At 35.1% G+C, this 20,854-nt stretch overlaps 1 protein-coding gene across 1 annotated transcript in view; it reads left to right on the top strand.

Annotated features, from left to right (window-relative positions):
• scro (scarecrow) overlaps positions 1-20,854 on the top strand; it is a 113,556-nt gene that overhangs the window by 10,201 nt on the left and 82,501 nt on the right. Inside the window, exon 2 of the mRNA XM_085948523.1 lies at positions 7,218-7,441. Within this exon, the coding sequence (XP_085804649.1) occupies positions 7,294-7,441 (148 nt within the window). The 5' untranslated portion in view covers positions 7,218-7,293. The remainder of the gene's footprint in view (positions 1-7,217; positions 7,442-20,854) is intronic.

The raw sequence follows: 20,854 nt of genomic DNA, 5'->3' as shown, positions 1-20,854 counted from the left end.
ATACATAATTTGAAAACACTTCTGAGCATTAATATAATATAGCCACTAGAAAAAATTCTTTTTTTGAAAAACCCACACAGCAAGATGGGATAGGAGGCCATGTGCTTTGACCACTAAGCTCATGGCCTCCACAAAGGGGGGCTGACAGGGCTCTAGCCTGGAGGCCTGGGCTCAGGAAGGGCACGGCGCGGCGTGTTGACCAGATAAGTCATATAAACACAAATCACAAACTCTCTCAAACAGTAATAAAAAAGTCGCCTACGGCGCTATTGTTCTTCGATAATGTTATTATTTAAAATTATGTGGATGTACGACACAATTTTTAATTGTATATCGATACTCGAAAACTCTATAATTCAAATGGATGTATTAAAATATACCTACAACAATACTCTAAAATATAAACATTAATTTTACCGCGTACACCATTTAAAAAACGCTACTGTAGAGCGTCACACTGCCATTATCTATAGCAATAGGTAGGGGGGTCCGCCAAAAATCCTAGCCTGGGGGCCCGCTTCAGGATGTGGGGGCCATGACTAAGCTATACGTGTCCTATCTAATTGCGACTAAGTAAACTACTTAATGGTTTTTACAATACCCTCTGGAGCGTTTTCTAAATTGCGTTACTATTATTACGTTATTAGCAAGTGCAAATACGTTAGGTATAACTAAAATTTGGGGAGATTACCGATTAGTAATTAAGGTAATACTTAATATTTTGATTTAATACACAAAAGCCGATCGCCAAAAAGTAATACCTAAGTTCAATAAAAGAATGTTATAACTAGTAGGTATTAAATATTGTTAATTATTCGTTGAATAAAAAAATGAATAAACATTGTACTAACTAAAAACTAAAATAAAACTCAATATTTAGTATTTATTTCACATAGTTTAATAATGGTAGGGACCGGATTCGTCCGCTTCAATGAGATATCGTCGATTGATATAAAAATAATTACAAGATAAAAAGAACTTTTTATACCTATACAACGTTTTTAAATTTTCTGTTGAATCATATAAACTTGACTTGACTAGCTTAAACGATCAAAAAATTTTGTACTTGATAGAAATAATACTGAAATGTCATTTTGACATTATATTGATTTCCATAGTAACGCAAGTATATATAAATATTTTAGTTGCTAGGACCCCAGACCTAGCAACCAATAATGGTATCGAAATAACTTTTCATACAAAACAGAATTAACTGAAAATGAATTCAATTCTACTTAAAGATGGCTAAAAGTATTAAAAAATGCATTAGCATCGTGTTCTGATATAAGTTTCAAATGTCTAGCTAGTCGGGAAGTTAATTAAAAATCGATTGCAAGATTTGTACCGGACAAAGAACCACCGGACAAATAAGAATACGAGTTAAGAAAAACGTTGTAATATACGACAGCTAAATTCTTGCGCGCTTTCAGATGCCTAATACAATTATTTATAATCTACCGCATCTACCAGGGAACTCAGAAATATCTAAAAAGTGTGGAGAAGCAGGCAATCAATCTGGAATGTGGAAGAATACGGAATAAACTTAACAAGTGTCAAGAATACGTCATACGTCGAATCCTACTGACGACTACTCTCAGTTGATGCATTGACGCTCATTTAATATTGGTGTATTACACACACTAGGTATTGCACGTGAATAATGCGTGTTTCATTTTCGTAGGACACTCAGACATTCAAAACCCTGCATCAAAATGTAGCGTATTGAATATACCTTATCGGAATTCTATTTATTATCTGTTCTGTGGTTCAGATTTATTCAAGTAGGTATGTGCCTAGTAAGTGCCTACGTAATAATGTTTAAAATTCATGGACTAAATGTTTTACCATAGGATAATATCAATTTCTGATATAATATCTCTATTACAATTGATTATTTAAATTGTAACTAAATGATTTAATTTTTCGAGTCGGTAAAAACATGTGGTTCATGTTATTTTTACCACGTTTTTATTAGCTCGTATTCTTGTTTGTCCGGTACAGATTTTTTCTTGTGCAATACAAATTTTTTAACGACTTCCCGACAAGCTAGAGATTTGAAACTTTTAGAATATACCAGAACACGACGACAATGCATTCTTTTAATACTTTTGGCCATCTTTAAGCAGAATTGAATTCATTTTCAATTAATTTTGTTTTGTATGTTTCGAAAAAAAATCGTTAAAAGTAATATTTACTACTCACTATAATTGGTTGCTAAGTGGGTCCTAGCTACTAAATTATTAATATATACGTGCGTTACTATGGAAATCAATATGAGATGTCAAAATGACATTTCAGTATTCTAAAATATTTATTCAGTATTTCTATCAAGTACAATAAAAAGTTTTTATTAATACATAGAATAAATTGTCAAGTTTATATGATTCAACAGAAAATTTAAAAACGTGGTATATAAAAAGTTCTTTTTATCTTGTAATTATTATGTTCAGTAGAACCTGGAAAATTAGACTTAGTTCTATCGATTTTGTTTTATACTAGGCAGTAGCGAAGGGTGGATGTAGGCTGTTAAGATCCGCCATAAATAGTGCACATTAAGCTTTGTTAGTCATACGAATATGTTTTTATCGAACTAATACTAAGTCCTGACTAAACCAAACTATAGTAGATAAAGAATATTATTCTATCTATAAAATATCCAAAGTTATGTATGACTTAATTGCATAATTTTATATAGTTTATAGATAGACGAGTATTTTTTGACTTTTATCTATTATGGCATGGTTTTCGCAGGGTTTAATAATTGAATTTTAAAAACTAATCAACACCATCTGTAAATTGTAGTCTTATTTCAATGAAAACAAATACGTATGCTTGACAAAGTTTAGTGTGCACCATTTATGACGGATCTACCTAGCTCCACCTTTCGCCACTGATATAATTATTATCTGTTGATAGTACCTACTAGTTAATGCTTAATTTTTTTACGCAATTGCATATTTCGTTCATATTAAAAATTCATACTTAAATATATTGATATTAAATAACATTTTACCATTTTTTTTTCAATATGTAACAATCATAATCTTCTACAAACAGATTATCAGTTTAACACGCAGCCTGAATATGGTTATATGTAAATTGTATGTAAAACATTTCACCGTCGCACAGTTCGCCGTGAGCTTTCTTATCGGAAAGAGATGACCGTTACTATACGGCCTCCAATTTTATTAGATTCAATATGAACATTAATTCAATTTTCATAGGTGATTTTGGCAAAATTTATGAATTCAAAAATGAATACCTAACCTAACCTAACAAAATATAATCCAGTATATCGGCAATAGTAAAGTGTAAGCTATAAACCGACAAGAACCGAGTTTTATTTGCATATAAATTTTATGTCAGTACTACACGACCCAAAGAGGTTGGACGGTCTTTAATATACGGCCATATACCTATTTCCGATATGGCAAACTGCATACTATGTACAAGTTTCCGGACACAGCCTGAATATTGAGTCTTGTCTTTTATAAGAAAATTGTTTCTATGGAAGAAATCTAATGGCCGCAACTGCAAATTTTATTTAATATTCTTAAGGGCGGACATGCTCAGCGTACGTCAAAACATGTACCATGTAAACAATTGAACATGCACCGTTAAAAAAAAATCGGTTAGGTCCATGTTCAAACACGCGCGTTAACATGATCTTACTCCCACTTCATTTATCGTTTGTCAATTTATGGCTACGGCCGTATGTTGTAGCTTAGCCGCTGGGAAATACCAATAGAAATGGCGTATTTCAAAAAAATACTACCTTATTCTTAGGTCAATAATTATTATAAAGCAAACATTATTGGTAAAATGTTTATCACATTTGAATGGTCAAAGACATAGCTTATAATCAGTATCTTTAGAATTATCTTGAAATGTGTAAATCTTGCCCATTTTTTGAATAATAAAATGCCTAATTCTTGACAAATTTGGGATCACAGAGAGTATCAATATAATTTTTTATTGTAAATATTTCAGTATAATAATGTCGACATAAATTTTACTAATTGTTTTATAAATGCTTTTAAAAATAATAAAAATAAAAAATCTTAACACCACTTCACATGGACGTACTGAAATATGACTATATTCTAAAACATTAGAGCGAGAGGTTTAAAAGAATACTATTTTATGTAATAAAAATAGTTTATGCAGTCATGAAATGTTTAAAATAAATATAAAAGATAAGAAGGATTCAAAATTATGTAAATATATTATCTACAACGTTTAAGGAATGTCCAGGATCATGCTTTGAAAATAGCATAAAAGCTCCATTTAGACGTACGCTGAGCATGTGGGCCGTTAAGACGCATTTATTTACTGAAAAAATCTTGAAATGTCTAAAAATATTTCGTTTTTGAACAATAGGTAGGTACTAGTTCTCAATATAAGAAAATTGTTAATTTTTGAAATCTTCAATGAGATTCTTGAAAATTTCTCACCTTGTATCATATTCATATTATAATATAAGTGTATTACTGACATTGACTACAAAAATGTCAATTAGCATTATGAATAATATGTTAAAATATAATATGGCTGTACATATTTGAATTTACTATAGAATGTTCAGAATCTAGGAATTTGTTTACTAGTTTAATGCAATGATAAAATCATGGTATACCTAATGCTTGAAATCCTAGAATATTTCTAGAAATATATTATAATGTCGGATAAAAATGGTTTCTGCTTGTGAAAGTTTAAGAAGTTTTGGGACAAGTCTGTTTACTGGAAGCCAGTCGGGAACAGCGGCAATTTTCATAGTCGATTTTATGAATTCAAGAATGGTAACCTAACCTAACAAAATAATCCACTACGTAGGTACGAGTATATCTCTGGCTTCTACTAAACAGACAAGAACCAAATCTTTATGTTAACTCGGGAAATGTTAACAAATTCAGGTGTTAGGGGCAGCAACGTCCCATGAGGGTAGATAGATCATGCGTTGCTTAGGGGCGGGAAATGAAGGAACGAATGCGATCATTGCAACTTCTGAAAGCAGTGGCAATTTTCCATAAATTAGACTATGCGGTCGCTTCGTCACAAAGTACCTACTGATATCTCCGTTTAAAAAAAACACAACAGGCCTCCAAAGTCGTCAGTGCCGCTGAGCTCCAAGTACCTAAAAATACCGCTGTTTGAGAGTAGTGTTTGTAGAAATGCTTTAATCCTCAGTAGATTATGCACCTATGTATTTTTTCTAGAATTTTCATGAAAAGTTATTTCGGAAGAAATCCGTAATCCAATCCACTATTATTGGTTGCTAAGGGGGTGGTCCTAGCAACTAAATTATTAATATATACGTGCGTTACTATGGAAATCAAAATCACATTTAAGTATTCTATAATATTTGTTTGTTTGTTGCAAAATAGCAAAAAAATGATTTGTTGACATTTCCTTAATTGTCCTAAATTATTAATACATAGAATTGTCAAGTTTATATGAATCAACAGAAAATTTAAAAACGTGGTATATAAAAAGTTCTTTTTATCTTGTAATTATTTTTTAAATTTAGTGCCGTGACAATAGGAATCGGTACCTACTTTGTCCACGCCTCCTTTTAAGAAGTTAATTCCTTTAAAAAATAATCTTTCGGCTCTTCTGCAAACGAGTCCGTCACCACAATATCTTCGACTTAATCTTCATCGCTTGAAAGGCGTCAACGCCGTCAACCTTAAAGATTTTTTTTCAAAATTAGGGACCTAAACTAATTCGACAATACCAGTTCATATCTGACTAGCTTACCGATTAAACCCATATCATCGGACAGCGTGGTGTTATGAAGGAGCGGCCTTTCTCCTTACGTATGCTTACATGTTTAAATAGTTTAAATGCTGGACGATATCAATATCTAGTCACGTATTTTTTTCGACTTATACGCGGTGTAAATGAGAACTCTGCCATTCTTGTTAGTATTGACTTGTGTGTCCCTGATGATGAATATCTTAGAAATCGGGAGCATACGTTGTTTGTTCTCACAAGGAGCAGAACTAACCTACCATTAGCGATGCCAATTGGGAGGGAAATAACTCTGTTCAACCAAATCACTTCTGATGTTGATATATTCCACCTACGTGAGAATGAATTAGGTGGACGTTGTTTTAGAAATTCTTAAAATAGAGCCTGTTTAGTGTAGTTCCTTGTACCTATCTAATTTATATATTTTTTTCTATTTACACTTTTCTACTATTTAATAACTTAATATAGATCTAATTATTTTTTATATATGTATGACGTATGTACCTAATACTGTTTTAATAATATTTCTTTCTGTCTTAATATCATGTTGTGAACGTTGTCAATTATCAATTTGTAATGTCCACTAAATTCGTTCGTAGTTCGTTTTTTTGCCGGCAGGTTCGCCACTATCGTTCTACTGTGGAGGCGTAGATCGAAAATATCCTACTGTCGCATGAGAATTCAGAAGCTTCCAAACTTTTTTGATTCATGCATGCAATCTTACCAACTACAGGATAATACATGTTTACACATACATTTTCTTGTTATGGCCGCGATAATACTTACTGTCAACAATGCATCCATGCACGTGTACACGGGGTATTATAGTAGTGCGTATCAGATGTGTAAAGACTATTACCTATTGAATTTGTCTGTATAAGGTAGTTAGCTACCTACGTGTAGGTCATGGCCCCCACAAGGGGGGGGGGCTAACTGGGCTCTAGCCTAGGGGCCCGGGCTCAGGAAGGGCCCGACGTGACGAGTCGACCAGATGAGTGAGATAAACACAGACCACAAATTTGCTCTAATAGTAAAAGAAAGTCGCCTGCCCCGCCATTTTACTTCAATAATTATTAATAATTAAAATATTTGATTGTACGATGCAATTTTTAACTGTCTGCCGATATGTACTTGACAACTCCATAATTCAAATGGATGTACATTAAAAATACAAAAACTCGCTAAAAATACACCTTAATTTTACCGCGTACATCATGGAAAACGCTAATGTAGCGCGTCACATTGCTTTTACCCTTAGTGATAGGTAGGGAGGCCCGCTAAACATCCTAGCCTGGGGGCCCGCTTCAGGATGTGGGGGCCATGGTATAGGTAGCTATAACGTATATAACAAAAAAATTCGCACACTTTAATATTTTCGGAAAATTATCAAGCGCTCCGGTTCATATTTCGAGCGCTGCAATGTTATGCTATGATTTTGACTAAGTTTCTTTCTCTTTTGTCCACAGATCTACCTCATCAGGGAGCAGCGTCAACTCGCCTGTGGGTGGTGGAGGTTCATCGATAGGCGGTGGAGCCCCAAATATGGCGAATCCCTACGCAATGGGTGGGCTCTACGGGGCCGCCGTCCAGGGCCCGTACTGCGCGCCCCCCTCGGCGGATCTGTCCCACTACGACGTGAGAGGCGCTCCGCCCTGGTACGGGGCCACTGCCAATGACCCCAGGTTTGCCAGTGAGTCGCCAACAGCATCTACATGTACTTTTCATGTTCCATCACTTTATCGTAGGCACTGTTTTCAGTTTTTTGCTTTAAACAATTACGTAGTATCTAATTGGTGTTATGTATTACTATAATAGTATAAGCTTAAGTCTGTCCTTGCAGAAATATTATCAATATCGTATCTACTGCCATTTAATACAATTATGCTACAGTAAACAAGATACACATTTAGTAGTGCGGCCTTGATCACGACCAGTGGGTCTATTCTATACACATGGCTGCTTTCGGTCCGCTACGGCGGCTAACTAGAGTAGGAAAGTATCGAATTATTAACACTTATTGTAACAATTACAATAAATAAGATACAAAATACAAACAAATAAGTATGACTAAAAAAGTTTAGTGTGCACTATTCATGTCGAATCTTAACAGCCTACGTCAACCCCTCGTCACTGATGTCTAATATGTATACATTTGAGATAGGGTGGGAGAGACAGAGAAAGAGAGTACCCGCGAACGCTAATTCTAAAATAGATACATTTACCCTACCGATTGTTACTGTAATAATATAATAAAGTGTTTATATTATGATTTGCTAAACGTCATACTAACTTAATTGTCTATTATATTATTATAGTTCTCACTCAATTATGGTTTATTGTCTGTCATTAACCTCGGATGTGTCGATACTATACTAGAGTAGGTACTGGGTACTGGTAGGATCAAAAAAATCTCTTTTCACCATTGTCAAGTCACGCGCCGGATTATAAAAACCATTAAATGGTGTAATTCGATCCATCGGAAAGAGACGAGGTCGGATTTCAAACACTCGTTGACTCGGCGGAATGTGGAGATTGGAGAATCGATACTTCCTTTCGGGGGTGGGGGTTGAATGAAATCAAATAAGTAGGCAGGTACATAGGTAGGTATATATTAAAAGTATTTGAAAAAAATCGGTACTGTTCGGTTATCAGGAATACAGCAGAAAACACATTTTGAAAATAGGCGATAAACTGGATTATTAAACAGTTTTTGTTAGGTTAAACTAACCTGACCTAACCTAAACCAACCTAACCTAACCTAAACTAACCCAAACTAACAAATAATCCAGTAGGTATATCGGGTATTTTCAAAATGTGTTTTCGGCTGTATTCCTGATAACCGAACCGTACCAAAAATTCTTCTCTGGGTGTATAGAAACATCTTCGTCCTTTGCGTTATAACGCAATTCGATAAGCATTTCATGTAACAACTAGGTAGGTACTTAAAATCGTCATAATTAACCAACATGCCCGTAGCTTAATTGGAAAAGCATACTGGTGCAAATCTAGCAGATACAGACAGGTACAAGTCCCGTCGTGTGTCGTACTTTTTTTCTACAATATAATTTTTTCTAGTGTGCATATGCATAAAATTTCTTTAAATTATGTATACACTTATTATATAATTATATATAGGTAAGAGAGACAGAGAGAAAAATCCATAATAGTGTTTGATAGTTAATGCTTAGCTATGTTGGTACTTATTTATTTATGATGGGTGGAGGTAGGCTGTTAAGATCTGACGTAAATAGTGCACACTGAACTTTAGGTACACAGAACAGTTTAATAAATAGAATTCCGATAGGTTATTCCCCAATACACTTCATTTAAATGCAGGGTTTTGAATGTGTGAGTGTCTTATGATAATGAACCACACATTATAGACGTGCAATTGTGTGTGTTGCAACTGCAGATACACAAATATTGAATGAGCGTCAGTGCATAAGCCGAGAGTAGTTGTCAAAAGGATAAGCGTATTCTTTAGACGTGTGTAAGTTTATCCCATATTCTTCCATTCTCACGATCGGTTACCTGTTACTCCACACCCGTCAGGTATTTCAGTTCCCATTATTTATGAGTTCTCTGCATAGGTAGGTACCTACTTAATTGTTTTCATTGAGTGACAAATTACAGATGGTTCTGGTTAGTTTTTAAGATTATATTGTATAAAAATAATCTAATATTTCCGACAATTACCTATTTAGTCCTGTGGGTGGTCCTTCCTACCAACTGTTTAAAATTTTCGTCAATTTCGTTAGGTTGGTACCAAGGCCTGAACAAAAACTAACCATACGTGCGAGTGAGTAAGCATTCGGCACGCTTATATCTCCGCTCTTTGCGTTAGAGTAAGATAGAATTTCTTCGAATAGAATAGAATTTTTAAAATTTGAAAACGTCGCCGGAAAAAAATTGATTTGGCTGATTACATGCATTAAAAAACTGCGAGCACGTGTTGCTGAAATTTATTATTTTTGTGTTAAATATAAAGTTAGTGGTAATTTTTAAATTTGGTAGTCGAACTGAGAAGCAACACGATGGTATAATGTTTCATAGTTAAGTTGATAATAATAAAATCGTTGTTCTACTGCGCGTTATCCGCTAGAAACACGGCTTCATTTTGCCTAAAAATAGGCCTTCTCTATATATTATCATTACTCTGAGGTTTTTACTGAATTACCGATATAGTACCTAAGCGAGTGATCGTAAATAATATTTTATGTGCACCGTATTTATTTGTCACAATATATCTCGAGATGAGTGTAGCCCGTATTTTTAATGCGGCAATTAAATAGCCAAAATTTTGGCGACTCGCCTCCGCCCAAAGACAATAAAGTAGAGGCAGAGACAAACGGCAGTCACCTGGATGTGACGTGGCCATTATCGTCATTTCCCGCCATTTTCCGACATTAGACTCGGATATGGATACATACACATATGACTAGTGCCAGGGCCGGCTTAAAAAAAAGATTTTGTAATGTACCTATTTCTGGGGTAAAACTTCTTTAGCAGCGACAATGTGAAATCACTTATAGGAAAGGAAATTGAAACCAAAATATTAGAAAGTACCAGGGCAACATGAGGTGTGAGGAGGTATTCAATTATGACGTAAACGAATCTGAAAAAAATAAGATAGGTTATAAATATGAACAGATCAGAAACAAGTGAAATGAATTCTTCTGTCAGATCAATGACTTGATTATAAATCTAATGTGTACGTAAATCTTTTTTCGAAACAAATTTCATGCCAAAAAAAAATTCTATAATTTTCTTAAAATTAATTGTACATTTTATTGGTAGACATCTTGAAATTGTGATTTTCTTCTTGTTTTAAAAGGTGTGAAATTGATCATTTTCACTTTAATTGTCATTATTAATTTTTACCACTACCTTGCATGGACTTCATACAGATTACATTGTATGTAGGTAGTTTCATTATTAAAGTTCTGTGTTCAAACAAACGAAATAATGTTGAACATATAGGTACGCATTAGTGTATTACATTTATAAAAATACAGTCACATGTTGTACTTACGGAATTTTGCGTAGGTAATTAATTATATGTATTCTTCTTCTTTTTTTTTTAATTTGTCAATTTTAAACAACCTTCTCTGCCATATCTGCCATAGCTAAGAAAAGCATTTTCTATATTATATCTGAAACAATAAGTACATGTGTCATGGCCCCCACATCCTGAAGCAGGCCATCAGGCCAGAATTTTTGGCAGCCCCTCTACATATCGCTAAGGTTAAATGCAGTGTGACGCTTTTTCCAAATCGTAATAATCAAAAATTGCATCGCACAACGACATGTTTTAAATTGCTCCACATGCGACTTTTTTTTACTATTAGAGAAAATTTGTTATGTTTGGTATCTCGTGTATGCGGTCGATCCACCATGCCGGCCCCCCTAGCCCGGGCTCCCAGGCTAGAACCCAGTAAGCCTCCCCCTTGTGGGGGTCATGACATATGTATTGTCAACTAATTAGACTAGAGTTTTGTTTACCAAAATGAATAACATTTTACATAATTATATCCATTGGCTTTTAAAACTCATTCTTTAGAGTAATACATCATTACATAAGTATTGTATCTTTAGATGTCAAGATAATACGGTAAACCACACCTCGAAAGCCTGTATTTTATTCCTCATGGAGTCCATAGCTGCCGCACAAGACATATTACTAAAGTAATATTGTCGTAATATTATAATGATGTCCTGCGAATAAAACTATAATAATAAGTGAGTAAGTTAGCAACAACATATTTTTCAAATGTGAAAGGGCCGCAGAAACCCTCAATACTTTCACGCATCTTCCATTCGATGTAGTGTTGCCAGTAGCCCAAACACATCGCAGTGTGGCGATCTATTAAGCGACCACTCGAGGGGAAGGGGCGGTTGCTTTTCCCGAGCAACTTTAAGCCCTGGAAAGCCGTTCGTTGCTTGTCGCTTTTTGTGGGGCAGTAAATTCACTCACAGATGTTACCTACATGTATATAACGTACCTATGCACCAACATTATACCTACCTATTTATTACCAACGTAATCGGACAGTTTTAGCATCTACCCATTTATTGTATTAATTCATTGCTAGAGTACCAACATACAAATAATATAAAATACGTACAGACTACAGGTACATATCAAATAATTTGGACTATAAATAGAAGCGGCTTTATAATTTACATCTGTTATGACTTATGACATTTAAAATTGCATGGCAAATGCGTACGGCATGGTTAAGTTGGTATATTCAACAAATATTAACATCGCTGTGTTGCTATTCCGATTTTCTCGCTTGCGCAATGGCTGCTATTTTTTGTATGTTCATTGTGATTATTAATTCGGGCGCAGTTATAAAATAACAAATTAAATAACAATGCTAAAGTGTAGTAGGTATTGGTTGTTTATCTTCACATCGTGGGGGGTTGTCTTTGGAAAATGAATGTAATAACATAAGTGTGAAGTTTTCTGAAAATGAGCCTGCAATGCAAAGTCACTTGTAGCTAACTTAATCAGTGGACCAGAGGTCCTTTTTTGCTTCAATGTCATACAGTTAGGCTCAATCTTTATGGAATAAGGTTTTTTTCAAGAGCATTGTATAACTTTGTAAGTATAAATTACTTTATCATATCACATAGGCCTCTACAGAGTGGAGGTTAGTATTAGCAAATTTTGTTTTTGCGAGAAATGAATATCAGCTACTTGCTCAACCTATTAGGTCCATACTCTGACTCATACACACATTTAAAAACAATGTGTACTTGCCGGACCCAGGATTCTAACCTGGGACCCACGATGTTATATGCCGACTGTTACACTGTTAAATTACTTTACAATACTTTAAATAACGTTATTTGCACAAATTATAATGAAAATCCACCGTTTGATAATCATTATCAGCTGGGGTCGATCTACTACCTACTAGATGAAGGTGTCCCCCAACTCTCTCCATTCTTATCGGCCCTTAGTTCTTCGCTGCTGCATTCATCCACCGAACTTAATGAGTTGGTCTATCCGACAGGTTTCAGGTAATCCCGGTGGTCGTTTAGTGCACCACTGTAAGACAGCATTGATTGCTCACGGTCATTCCATCTGTTTAGCGACCTCTATCATATCGCGTCAGTGCTCTTAATCCCATTCGCGACGGACATTTTAATTAATATTTAATTACCACATTTAAATAACATGCTAATTATATCTAAATCCATCTGATGGCCAACGCGCCAGTTGAGTAAGCACTATTAATAGTTTTGAAAGATCATTGCGGATCTTGGGCGCCCTTTGAAAAGGTTTATTGACAGATTTTCCATAGAAGCGGTTGTTAGCCCTTAGCCATTCACTCTACCCGTTGGGTATAAGGTCTGAATCCAAACACACGTTGAAAAAACAACATGTTAATTTGCCAGACGGGGTGGGGTGTTAACAATAGCGATCAACGCGAACATATAAAAACTGGGAGTTTCTGGTATAGGTACATGGAAATCTTTGCAAAATATTATGTAATTAGGTAGGTACTACGAAATATTAGTAGGTATTTAATATATGTGCCTAATTCCGTATTGTATCTAGTTGAAAGTGTACAAAAACCACTGAAGTTATTTCGGTGTTTTATGGCTTGAATGAAAGATCTGGGTCGCAAGATAAGTGGGTTACATGTAAATTTCACGTAAAACATTTCCAGTAGCACAGTTCGCCGTGAAATTTCTTATCGGAAAGAGATGACTTATAACTATACGGTCTCCAATTTTATTATATTCAATATGCACATTAATTCAATTTTCATATCTGATTTTGGCAAAATTCATGAATTCAAGAATAAAAACCTAACCTAACCTAACAAATAATCCAGCAGTGGCGAAGACTCCATACTAGGCGATTATTTGAAGCCTACCTTCTTAAGAAAAATGTTTTTTAATTGCATATTGACTTATTTATATAATCACTTGATTATATTATATTCTATAAAATAATTTATTTTGCCAACGAGGGATGCCGTATGTGTAGGAATGTATTATACAGATAATAACAAAACAATCTGCAACGATTTAAAAAAATATACCACAGCGCTCTATCTGTCTTGACGTAAATAAAGGTCGGATTATGTTTCAAATAATTCTCAATTTTTTTCATATGGACTTTACGTCACGTAGACCCGCCCAGTCTATCGAACTGTATGAACTAAGGTAAGCTCCGATCGCAGAGCGTAAAACTAAATAATTAACAATTAGATAATTTAAAAAAATAATTTCTATGGTGTTTAATCGAATATTAATAAATAAAGACTGTTTTTTTAAAATAATAAGAACTTTTATCTAATGATTTTTGATGTGTATAAATGGTTTGAAAAAATACGTACATCATTTAAACTGATCGCCTAATTTTATGTCGTCAGTGAATTTTTGAAGTTTCATTAAATTAGTGTGTCGTTGTCATTCGTGTGTACCTATTCATTAGTAGTAATATCGTATTGTCTTCTTATTTCTCGTAAATATATCTGACAAGTGTGTACTTTTTATCAGATCTCCACAGCCTACCTCTTTCCAAAAGTCACCCTTCACCACTGTAATCCAGTATATCGGCTTTTTTCAAAATTTGATTGCTGCTGCCTTCCTGTAAGCTGACAAGAACCTTGTTTTATTTAGACATAAATTTTATGTCAGTACTATACGATCCAAAGAAGTTGAACTGTCTTTAATGTACGACTATATATTTCCGATAGAACATTTCATGGTGAAGTGTGATACGGCGAACTGCATAGGTACAAGTTTCCGGACACGGGATAAGTATGCTACAGAAACAAAAAAAACTTAGGCCTAAGCGAACAAGCGATACCAAGATAGTGCCTTTGCATTCGTTAAGATTTAAGAACATAATTACCTATATAGAGAGGTTCTAAGCTTAGGTATAACGTCATCTAGATTAGGGCTATTTTCCCAATAAGTCACTAGTGTAAGGCTCTATATATCTATAAGTTGGTGCCATCTTGGTTCAGGGAAATGATATTATAGAAAAAGATTCTTATACATATTATGTTTTAGGCACTTGCTCATCTATTGTATAGGTACGTAAGGTAAAACTGCTTTCGGCCTTTACGGCAGCTAAATAGGGTAGGAAAGTATCGAAATATTAATACTTATTGTAACGATTACAATAAGTCAGCCGTCTGAACTGTCAAAACTGTCTATCTCTAAAATGTATCACATCCAAGAGATGTGCTGTTAAAACATAGCACTTATTGTAACAATTACAACTAACTTATTGTAATTGTTACAAGAAGTGCTAATACATGTATACTTTCCTACCCTAGATAGCGGCCGAATCAGTATTGTGTATAGAATAGATGCGCTGATTATAATACTTATTTAATTTTCAATTCATAAAGTGAAATATTCAATTAAAAAGATATTGGAAATCAGGAAAATCTTACATATTATTTTGTACTGCTAGTTATTAAATTAACCATGAGCTTGGTGGGAAGATTCCTCGTTGCAAGGGGATGGATATACCTACCTAATTCAATTTTTGTTACAAAGACCATCAGTGGCGCACCCAGGATTTAATATTGGGGGGGGGCCAAGGAAGAGAATGTAAATTAGTCCTATAGGCTCTTTTTCTTCTTCACAGCCTAATTTCTCGTTTATCGGTCTTTTGTCTATTGCTCTCGGTGTACCTACACCATGGTCCCCATATCCTGAAACGGGCCCGCAGGCTAGGATATTTCGGGCCCCCCTACTTACCTTAGAGGCAGTGTGCAACACTACATTAACGTTTTTCATATTGTGTTTTAGTTCAAATTAAGGGTAGGTACTTATACAGTGAATTATTGGCGATTTTTAATACATCAACTTTAATAATGGAGCTGTCGAATATCGACACATAATAATCAAAAAATATATTGCACAATTATATAAGTAATTAAAAATGTTCATAGCCATGAAGCATAATAGCGCCGCAGGCGACTTTTTTTACTATTAAAGCTAATTTATGATGTGTGTTTATCTCACTTATCTGGTCAACCCGACACGCCGGGCCCCCCACAGCCCAGGCCCTCAGGCTAGAGCCCTGTCAGCCCTCCCCAGCCATGACCTACACCACTCCGGTATTCGGGTGGACACCGAGAATTTTTTGACAGTTCCATTAGGGATTGGGTTTATAAAAAAACTTGACATTAGTGTTTCGAAATTTTTGTGTTAGAAATTAAAATCTAAGAATTTTTTCTAAAAAGGGTGCTGGAGAATTATTACAAATCATTTTTTTGCCGTGTTTTTATTTGTCTAAGCCCAAAGGTATAGTTTATTGGCTTTCAATTTCAATGTTTAAAATCATTCTGATAATTTTCATTTTTGGGGGGTGCCAGGGCCCCTTGGCTCCCCCCCTGGGTGCGCCACTGAAGACCATCCCTAGTCGGTAGTTCATCCTACTCCCCGAGGCGGTGTTGCTAGTTAACCAATTGGTGATAATTTGTGGGTTTATTGTGTCAGGCGAGTTGATATTATTATTACATCAACTGCCTGGAGCGGTCGCGTGACGTTGGTGTTAGGTGTTACCCTCGCGGAAAACTCATGACAAATTGCTGCCGGGATGTTGGCATTCTGTTACGCAAGGGATACTTGATTGATGATGTTCATTGTTTGTGGTGTGAGACTACTTACTACGGTCGATTAAATATTACCTATCTATACCTACCTACTAATTATTTCGTATCTATATTTTAAAGAGGTGTAATATTATTTTAATATATTGTGGGCCGTATCTTTAGGCTTTAAGAACTAAGGACATACAATAATTGATCATTGGCGAAGGGTGGAGGTAGGCTGTTAAGATCCGCCATAAATAGTGCACATTAAACTTTGTCAGTCATACGTATTTGTCTTCGTTGAAATAAGACTACAATTATTTACAGATTGTGTCGGTTAGTTTTAAAATTCAATTAAACCCTGCGATTCTAAGCCATAATAAATAATAGTCAAAAAATTACTCGTCTATCTATAAAATATCTAAAATTATGCAATAATTAAATCAAACATAACTTTGGATATTTTATAGATAGAATAATATTCTTTATCTATTATAGTTTGATTTAGGTAGGGCTTAATAAATTAAAAAAATGAGCCAACAATATGTGTAATAGGTATATCTATATTCTTCATTCAACAAGTATGAATGAAAAAGTGTGCATAATTTTGTCGTATCGCACAAAGTAGGTACCTATACCAAAACTATTATGGTTTGCGTAGGCAGGACTTTAAAAATTATCCAACAATATGTATAATAGGTATGTATTATTAATCCAACGAAAACAAATAAGTATGAATGAAAAAGTGTGCACAATTATGGTTTGGTTTAGGCAGGGCTTAATTGATTTTTTTAAAAAACTAACTAACACCATCTGTACATTGTAGTCTAAGTTCAATAAAAACAAATACGTATGACTAATAAAGTTTAATGTGCACTATTTATGGTGGATCATAACAGCCTACCTCCACCCTTCGCTACTGCTATACCTACCTACTAACTATCTGGTATCTATATCTAAGGTGTAATATTTTTTTAATAGATCATGGGCCGCATATTAAGACTTCAAGTACGAAGGACATATAATTTATTTTAATCACTCATTGCTCATATTATTCAATAAAAACTACCTGGTGTTTAGTTTAATGTGCGAAAAAAATATAAATAATACAAAAGAAGGGTACCTAATAATTTTTAATTTTTGTGTCTTATATGTATCTACATATTACGTAGACCGACCGCCGTTGTTTTGATACCAAGTCGTGAGTCTAGGGTTCAGAATTTGGGCTGGTTAAAAATGAATTATTTTGAATGTATATTCTTGATCTCATTAGTCAGAGTCTGTATTCTATAAACTGGCGTACACGTCACACGGAAAGCATTGTGCCATCGCGTTCAACTGTTGCAAGTTTTCAATGGGAGGGAACGAGATGGATGCTGAAGCCAGGGGGGGGGGGGAAACCGCCACGCCAGCTTATAGAAGACAGACTCTAGGTCTTCGGCAGTTTTGTAATTGGTTTTTTACATTTTTTTTTTGTATTTTGCCTCAATGTGTTCCTGTCTCCCATGGCCACTTTTAACTTAAAGTCATGTAAATTCTGTCAAAATTAAGTCTTGGGTAACTGCTTCTGATACATTTCCAGTCATACAAAATACTGATGCTTTATATCCAAACGTAAGGTTCTGTGATACGCTTGATTAAGAGCGGGTGTAGTGCGGGGCAGTTGTGGTTTAGTGGGGCCAATAACTTTAATGATCCAGTGCAAGGACCTGTTCCTCGTAAAAAGCTACAAAACGCGCTCATTTTGTTATCCTGTAGTCATAAGCGTTGCTCAGGATCGAATATGGTGTCTAATTTACTTTTAAGTTTTATATCAGGTATACCATTACTTGGGTGACTATTTTGGCTATCCCTCTAACTTCTCCCCCCCCCACACGCACACTGCCGGGTCTTGCGCAATTTAGTTTCGCCACTGGTTATAACCATGGGAAGATTCAAATTAATATGATGCCTACTACTGAGCTCATAAAATCGCAAAACGTTATGAATTTTTTTAAAATTATAAACACACATGACCTATAATCATGGGCCCCATATCGTGAAGCGGGCCCCCAGGCTAGGATCTTTGGTGGGCCCCCCTACTTATCGCTAAGGATAAAGGCAGTGTGATGCGAAACGTGACAGTAGCGTTTTCCAAATGGTGTACCTACGCGGTAAAATTAATTTAGTGTTTTATTGTATATTTTAATACATCCATTGGAATTATGGAGATGTCGAGTATTGATACACAATTAAACATTGTATCGTACAACCACATTATTGTAAATAATAATAATGTTGAAGGAAAATAGCGCCGCAGGCGACTTCTTTTACTATTAAAGCAAATTTCGGTACTATTCGGTTATACGGAATACAGCGGAAAACGCATTTTGAAAATACCCGATATACTGGATTATTTGTTAGTTTGGGTTAGTTTATGTCGAACAGTAGGTACCCAAATTTCTGATGTGTGTTTATCTCATTTATCTGGTCGACTCACCTCGCCGGGCCCCTCCTGAGCCTGGGCCCCCAGGCGAGAGCCCTGTCAGCCCCCTCTTGTGGGGGCCATGCCTATAATAGTATATTATCACCTATTGTCTCTGGTTATACCTAGCTAGTGTTTACACACCGATCTTGTTCTTTGAATTACAGTTCCATTACAGATTCCAAATCAATAACGGTCGGAGAATGGTATAATAATATGAGGACGAAAATTTTGTCTGTGGTCCACGGTCCAAAATCTTCCATTGTTAAATTTTCGGACGAGGGTGTGACAGCTGAATTCAATATTTTGATAGTCCGCGTTGCTTGTCCGTACGACTTTGCTGTGTAAACACACAACTGAAACTGGAAGAGTGCTGTTCTCAATGTAGGGGATAATAATATGTCATGCCATGACTCAGAATATGTACTCTATGTTGATTGTTGAGCTTTATAATAGCAATTATTTTATTCAGATATAACTACATATACATGGAGGTTTTACCTAAAGTTTATTAAGCAAAACATACATAGACAATAGATCGCTAATTAGTTGAGAAAATATTGCTAGGTTGGTCAACCTGACACAATCAATTTAAAAGACCTACAAACTTATCTGAAGAATGGGATGGGGGAGCCACTGTCGACAACTACCCAACCTACAAAATCTGACATTCGAATGAAATTTTCAAAATGGCGTTCTAGGGTAGTTTGTAGTTACATTTTTGGCCATTCTACAGATAAGTTTGTAGGTCTGTAATTTCATTAAGTATGTTTTTATTGCAAACTCACCTGACAATATACTGATACCCCCTTTACACGTGCATGGATTTACTGCTGACAGTGAGTAATTCAGAAGCGTCCGAACTTTTTTGATTCATGGAGGCAACCTTGCCAACTTGAGGATAATACTTACATGTTTACAGAACACTTTCTTGCCATGGCCGCGATATACGCACAATTGCTGGCAGTAAATCCATGCACGTATACGGGCGCTATAAAGCTATGTTATGACATTATTATCTAATAAATATAAAAAAAACACAATATTATGCAAATATAATTCTAAGGTAATATAGGTTCAAGCAGGTCGATTTTGTAATTTAATTTGAATAGGTACTTATTGTATTTAAAAGAAACAACGGTCCGCAAAAGTCTTGCTACGTAGGTACCTACTTATATTTAGTAAATACATATCTAAAACAGATAGGCACCGAATATGCACAAAACCTTCTTATATAGTATATACCTATACCATGGCCCCCACAAGGGGGGGGGGCTGACATGGCTGTAGCCTAGGCACCCGGGTTCAGGGGGGGGGGGGGGGCGACGTGGCGAGTCGACCAGATAAATTAAATAAACACACATCTTAAATTGTCTCTAATGGTAAAAAAGTCGACTGCGGCGCTATTACACTAAAAATACACTGAATTTTATTTGACCTCGCTACTACATGAAAACACTATATGAAAAACGCCACTGTAGTGCGACAAACTGCCTTTGACCTAAGCTGTGAGTAGGGGGGCCCGCTTCAGGACGTGGGACCCATGGCCTATACGTATACTGTATAGCCTAAAAGTATGAAAGTGATAGTAAAAAAGGACTTTCATACAAATTCGGAATTTATAATTTTAAATAATTGAATGAATTAGGTACACGATTACACTAGTATGTACCTGTTTCTATGTATCCATTCCTGATCAATGGCAATAACCATAAAATAAACATAAAAAATTATAATTTCTCTTCTGATAGCTATTATAGTCCGCAACGAGTTTTCCGTGGACCTAAAATACGGCTGAGATCTCATGAATATAGTAGGTAATGTAAAAAAATGTCTTCCATTTTGAAGTAGGTAGGTATATGAAACTGACAGCTCAATTTAAATAAAGAATCAGGAATGACGCTTTAAATTGAATGGCGCCATATTATATCAACATTACAATACATTGGAAGTTAGCCATATTTGATGAAAAGAAAATAAATGTACGATTTATAGATACCTACGTTTAATTTTATTACGACAATAAATAATTAATGATGGTTCATATTATATAGATATTATA

The sequence above is a fragment of the Rhyacophila brunnea genome, unplaced genomic scaffold (assembly GCF_057557595.1).
Source record: "Rhyacophila brunnea isolate RB1 unplaced genomic scaffold, BYU_Rbru_1.0 scaffold_20, whole genome shotgun sequence".
Taxonomy (NCBI): domain Eukaryota; kingdom Metazoa; phylum Arthropoda; class Insecta; order Trichoptera; family Rhyacophilidae; genus Rhyacophila; species Rhyacophila brunnea.
This window is presented reverse-complemented; position numbering and strand designations above follow the sequence as displayed.